Here is a 7,040-nt window from a genome sequence, read left to right on the forward strand (position 1 = left end):
AAAAAAAAAAAAAAAAGTCCAACTGTAGCTCCGTGCCTGCACTTCTATCGTACAAATTTTTTTTTGGTAATCTTCTATCGTACAAATTGGTCACTGAAGGAATATGTGTTATATATATATATATATATATAGATTATGGAGCTCAAGACCTTCACTCTGTCTTATTATATGCATTCAACATGCATATTTGACATTGAAAATGTGATGGATAAGGGAATTCATTAAGTATCTTGAACAACTTTAAGTTAACAATTCGATCATACGTGAGGCATGATGCAATATATCATGAAACTTCTTTAATTTTTAATTTCTATCATTAATATGCCTTTTCTTTTTTTCCTTTTAGGAATACACAATTAATGCAAAGATGTAAAATCAATAATATTGCATCTTTTTTAATATGTTTCTGGGATATGGACATGTGTGTATCTTGCAGTACTGCCTGGTTATTATTTTGCTTTTTCTTTTTTGGTGGGTCTTAAACTAAAATAATCATATATATATATATATATTGCTTATAAGTCAAATATTATTTTTATCTTCAGAAAACACCTAAAGAGAAAGACTTAGACAAACAATTGACTGACCTCGCCTAGTAATAAGGAGAGTCATGTTCTGATCATTAGGAGGGTACGTATGAGATTGTGCGCATGCGAGGTTGTCTGTTTATAAAAGTCTTAACTAGATGCCCGCATGATCCTGATCTGAAACTGTGTCTATTCAACCTTCAAAAGAAACAGGCCGTAAGTCTTTATCATTGACTATGTGCTTTCCTGAATCACATGGATTGTGCCCAATTGGAGAGATGCCTTGTGAAACCAAATGTATTTTCTTAATTAGAATGAAATATAGGAGAAAGGATTTCAACGTATCATATATACTATATATTAAAAGTTAGGTTTATGTTTTGCTTCATGGTTCGTTATGCGGTTTTATAATTTAACTTATTATAAATAATAAATACATTAATTTGTAAATTAAAACTCTATTGTTTTTTTATTTTTATTTTATTCGAGATGAAAATTCTATTCTAACTTAATCTAAGTGTATATGTATGTGAATCTCTTTTTTGGAGACTTAAACTCCGGCCCTTACCTTCACATTCCACAAGCACTTATATTTGTGAAGTGACCATTGCACTAAGAATATGCGGTGGTAAACTCTATTGTTAAAGGTTCAATAAATTTTGTTCCTAAAAAAAAAAGTTTCAAGAAATTTTAAAAATATTACTTCAATTATTTTTCAAAAAAAAAATTCATTATATATTCTAAATTTATTTTTTCATTGCAATAATTTTGGTTTTGGATAAATTTCTTGATATTATATGATATTCTGCAGCCATATTACCATTTTTATTACTTTAAATTACGTTATTGTTATTTTTTATTTTAGTATTATTCTAAAAAAAATTTGCGTAGGGCTTTGCATTAACTCGTGCATTCCAAAGACATACAACTAACTTTATAAAATTTAAAATATGCTATATTTTAATATTTGTAAATATACCAAACCCCATTGCTTTACAATTTCCGCTCATACATGGGATCTATTGGCAAATACCATTTGTTTTCATTAAATTAAGAAAGAATTTTATTTGTACTACTTAATACTTCAATGCTGAAAATGAGTAATCAAACAGCCTATTATTAAGAGTCTTGTAAATCAATTAGCAAATTTTGATATTTTAAACGAAAACATTTAATGTTTAAATCTCTATTCCTCCATTATTGTAATTATTGAATTATAAAAAAAATAAAAATAAAAACCTTTTTTGTTTTGAAATAACTTAAACAAGTATAATTCTTGATCCTTATTTCTTAGTCATAGATTCCTGTTCTTAGTCTACTTTGTTGCCCTATAATTAAGGATTTGAAAGATTCATTATACAGACAAACATAAGTTTGAAGGAAAACATGTTGTGCAAATAAGTTAACCTCTTCAATTGACTTTTTGGTTTGAGAAATAAGAATTCAACTTCGTTTAGATATTAAAATAAATAGGATAATGTCTGAATTGTCAGATATCTCTGGCAATATCTTGGTATAGGAATAGGAGTCATACATGACTTATGCCACACAAGAATCTTCTCCTACTGCAATTCGACACAAGTAAAATTGTTAAGCACTCCAGTTGAAAGGTACTAAGGTGTTTAAATTTGGTTTGTTGATTTACTATTGATATTGAGTTAAAGTATAACCTAGTTTTTAAGAACAAGAACTAGTTCAAATTTTTTCACAATTTTTTCTTTAATATATATAACATATCTCAATTATTACAATAAAAGAAAATGAGAAATTTCAATCCTAAGTCCCCTCATAGATGAGATTCGTCAATGCTACAGAGTTATAAAACTCTTAGTGTTTGCAAGGTCTCTCAAGTTGATTAAATAAACTATCTTAATACAAATTTTACTTTTAAACCCTATTTTTTTAATTTTACCCTTCTTAGTGCACATTAGCTATGTAACTTTATATTTAAAAAAATTACATTAAAATTTTGCTAATTAACTCATCCACACTTCAATAGTAATAATTAAGTTTTATAAACCATGAGATATAAATGTCTATATTCAAACTCCCTTTAAAGCTACATTATTATAGAAAGTACCTAACAATTTTTTTGTTTTTTATTTTTATACAAGATAAAAATTTTATTCTAACCTAATTTTAGTGTGTATATGTGTAAAACTCTCTTCTGGAAATTTGAATATTGACCATTGCCCTCTAGACTCCATATCTCATAACCACTTATACTTATAAAGTGATCATTACACCGATAGAGCATGGTGGTGTGTTCCTAAAAATATCAAATGGACTTTGGTTTGATTTATTAATTAATAAAGCTTCAAATTTGAGCTCAAATTAAATTTGGTTAATTCATTAACGAACACGAGCAAGTATATATCTTAACGAACCAAACTCGAGCTATTCACGGGAAATTATTTGGTTTCTTTTATAACCCTAGACACAAGTACCATCACAATGAAGAATCTAGTCCATAAAAATGATTCGTCGTTTAACCGAAAAATTGACTTTTATACGTAGAAGAGTAAAAGCTTGCTGGGCGAGGTTGGAATAAACGTCAGAGAGATCCAAAATAATAGGTCCAAAAGAAGCTTTCTTAATTTTTTTTTTTTTTTTTTTAAGAGAAATTTAACTTTGAATTTGTAAGACCACAATATACATATACACACGTACTTATATAACCAAAAAAAAAGAAAAGAAAAAGAAAAGATCTTGCAAGTTGTAATGCTTTATGTAGTTTTTTTTTTTTTTTTTTTTTTTGGAGATAAATGCTTCATGTAGTTGATGGACAAAGAATCAGAATTTATGGGTCCGAAAACATAAAGAATCTAAAACTTAATCTAGTCTAAAACTTTTTATTTCTTCATGAAGATTAAATATACTATGAATAGAAAAAACAATAATGATTAATTATGTTTGAATTATTGAACATACATGTCGGTCGTCTTCAATAAAAAAAAAAAAAAAAAAGGTGATAAATAATCAACAACACAGAAAAAATAAAACCTTTATAAGAATTTGAGGTTAGGTTGTTGTGATCTTGCAGAATGTCTATAAATTGTGTCTCCTCTCTTATTGTACAAGCCTGAGATCTCAAGTCCTAAGTCTCAACGCAAACACACACACACTCACTCTCTCTCTCTCTCTCTCTCTCTCTCTCTCTCTCTCACACACACACACACACACACCTAGGACTGCTGCCACGTGGGCACTTGACGCACCATCTTACCTCACTATAATCACATCTGTGTCAATATTCAAACTATAAAGATCACTCTCTACACACACACATCTTGGTCTTAGTCCAAGCCCTTATTGTTGCCGAGTCCATTGCCCCTGTTAAAAAGAAAGGACTTCAAACTTAACGGCCGCACCTTCTCTTTTCTTCTCTCTCTACTTCCTTTTTATTAATGGCCAAAGGAGGAGGACTCACTATAGATCCTGATTCAACTAGTTTCTTCATTACCAACAAGCCAACTGTATTAAACTCTTATACAGAACCCAATCATACTAGTAGGTTCAAGAATGATATCATGGACATCTCTACCAACCCAATTCGTAACAGTGGTGATGAAGATGTTCCTTCTCCTGCAAGTGCCAATTGGAAACCAGTACTAGTCAATGAAATGGACTTCTTTCCCGCCGACAGGAATTGTTCTAAGGAAAGTCATAGGGTTAATATCAAGAAAGAGAGTGCACAAGATATGGTGATCCGCAGTTTGGGAATTAAAGTAAGTTAAAAATTTTATGCAAAAAAGTTTCTGATTTTTCTGTGTTCCCTAGCTTTTTTTTTTTTTTTAAACAATTGATTTTTGGGGTGTTTTTTTTAGACTGGTTTGAATCTTACCACAAATACTAGTAGCGAGAAGTCAAATGAGGATGATAGAACAAACAACGCGAGTAACAAGAAAAGTTTTAATGAGGTATTAAACTTTGACACAAATTATTATCTGGGTTTGAAATTTATTTCTGTTTTATTTAGTTTTCAGATTTATTAAGATGAAGGTTTTTCTTGGTGTAGTTGATAGCTCTGCAGGCTGAATTGGACCGGATGAGTGTGGAAAATGAACGCCTAAAAGTTTTGCTTAGTCAGGTGAAAGATAACTACAATTCCTTGCAGATTCATTTTGCAACACTGATGCAACACCAACAGACTCGAAAGGCCAAAACAGGAATAGTTGATGAGGTAATTTTACTAAAATTACAATAAAGAAAGCTCATCTTGTATATCTATTGTATAGATGTAAAAAGGTTGTATTCAGTATACAAAACTCTCACTTCTATACGAAGTGGGAGAGGTGTAGATATTTGATAAGCACCATCAAATTAATAGTACATTAATTCTCTATGAATTTGCTTAGGTGATTAATGGAGATAAAAGCAATGGAGGAGGCCTAACAAGACAGTTTATGGATCTGCATCGAGTTGAAAAAGATGAGCCATCACATACTTCTTCTGAAGGTGGATTGCGGGATTGTTCTAGATCACCTATGAAAGACAAGGTTGAGTTAGAGTATAAAAAACAAAAGATTTGTAGTAGTAGTAGTGAGATTATTCAGTTGGATCTGGATAAGAGTGATTCTCGGAATGGTACTACAACAACTGGGAGAGAGGATAGCCCAGACCAAGCAATTCCAGGGTCGGTTCTTAACAAAGCCCCTAGATTTACTACTTCAAGGGATAATGATCATCAACACTCAGAAACCTTGTCAATGATCAGAAAAGCACGTGTCTCAGTTCGAGCACGATCAGATGGAACTACGGTAAGCAGTACTGTTGAACTTGCATATGTTCAAAATTTTTACAATCAGAAAAAGATTTTAACAATCATGTTCTTGTTAATTTGATAATTGATAACATCAAGGAAGTTAATGTCTCAAAATGAAGAAGGTATAGCTTACATGTGCACACACCCAAAAAGTCAAAAATGAAAAGTTTTAGCTGCTAGTCTAGCACCAATTACGTTTGTAATTGGGAGTTTATATAGTTATTAAGGAATTTAAAAGGAAATTATACCAATAAATAGTTAAAACATTAGAAACCATTGGAGTATATATATCAAAAAGTTATTTTACTTATAAAATGCTTAAATGATAATTGAAACTAGCTTTTAATTTGATCAATCTTAATTATGCCCCAGATTAATGACGGATGCCAATGGAGAAAGTATGGGCAGAAGATGGCAAAAGGAAATCCATGTCCTCGAGCTTATTATCGTTGCACCATGGGAGCTAGTTGTCCTGTTCGCAAACAAGTATGCTTCCTTCCCTTCTTTTTATGCTTAATTAAGATTTTATATCCTAAATTTAACGAATGTCCCGTCACTAAATATGCTTTTAAATTTGTACTAATATTTAATATGAACAATGAAATAAATTGAAACATCATTTTGTTTCATACTCGATTTTTTTTATTATCACTAGACTAATTATGGAATTTTGGTTTTTCAATAGGTACAAAGATGTGCAGAAGACCGGTCGATCCTTATTACCACTTACGAAGGTAATCACAACCATCCACTCCCTCCGGCTGCCATGGCAACGGCATCCTATACATCAGCAGCTGCATCAATGCTACTCTCAGGATCAATGCCCAGTGCAGATGCACTGATGAATTCAAACATACTAGCAAGAACTGCACTTTCTAGCTCACCAAGTTTCGCAACACTTTCAGCTTCAGCTCCATTTCCTACTGTTACATTGGACCTCACTCAGCCTAATAATGTCTCACAGTTCCAGAGGGCAGTACAAGGCCAGTTTAACATGTTTTCTCCAAGCTTGCCACATTTCATGTCTGGGCCACAAGTTTTCGGTCAAGCCCTTCAAAACCAATCAAAATATGTGGGTCTTCATAGCTCTCAAGGAATAGAGCTTCCTCCCTTTGCATCCAGCAATCAGATACATACACCCTCATTGAGTGATGCAATTGGCTCAGCAACAGCTGCCATCACAGCAGACCCTAACTTCACTGCAGCTCTAGTAGCGGCCATTACCTCTATCATTGGTAACGTTCATTCAAACCACGGTGGTAACAGTACTCAGCCAACTACAAGAAACAACGACAACAATTGATGAAGCATATACTGTAGCTTCTTTTTAATAAAACAGTTCACTGCAACCTTTCAATTAGTTGAAGGAAAAAACAAAAAACAAAAAACAAAAAAATTTATCTCAATTTCTTCTTCTTTTTTTTTTTTTTTTTTCAGGATAAAAATAATATTAGACCGTGTTCTCCTCTAGCTATTAGCAAATTGTGCACTTCTCTTTTGTTTTCATTAAATGTTAGGACACATATTATGTCAACCACAAAAGTATTCTCATCTATATGTCACTGTTTTTTTTTAACTCTAATCTCAATTTTTGCTAACCGTTGGGACCCATGTTATGTCAACTAAAAAAGCAATCAGTTCTGTATGTCACTGTCTTTGGTAAATCTCTTATGTGCAGTTAATTTGTATTTGTCAAAACACAAAAAAGGTGCTAACCCAGCTATACCCAAAAGGACTAGTTAATTCGG

The 7,040-nt window shown here is 31.8% G+C and overlaps 1 protein-coding gene across 1 annotated transcript; it reads left to right on the forward strand.

The window, feature by feature from the left end:
* Positions 1-3,749: 3,749 nt before the first annotated feature.
* On the forward strand, positions 3,750-6,831 carry LOC115955494 (WRKY transcription factor 6-like). The gene is made up of 6 exons (XM_031073622.1): positions 3,750-4,255; positions 4,355-4,447; positions 4,546-4,710; positions 4,886-5,287; positions 5,665-5,778; positions 5,978-6,831. The coding sequence occupies exons 1-6, from the start codon at positions 3,935-3,937 to the stop codon at positions 6,593-6,595; spliced, it is 1,713 nt and encodes a 570-aa protein (XP_030929482.1). The 5' UTR covers positions 3,750-3,934; the 3' UTR covers positions 6,596-6,831.
* Positions 6,832-7,040: the final 209 nt, after the last annotated feature.

Source organism: Quercus lobata, chromosome 8 (assembly GCF_001633185.2).
Source record: "Quercus lobata isolate SW786 chromosome 8, ValleyOak3.0 Primary Assembly, whole genome shotgun sequence".
NCBI lineage: Eukaryota > Viridiplantae > Streptophyta > Magnoliopsida > Fagales > Fagaceae > Quercus > Quercus lobata.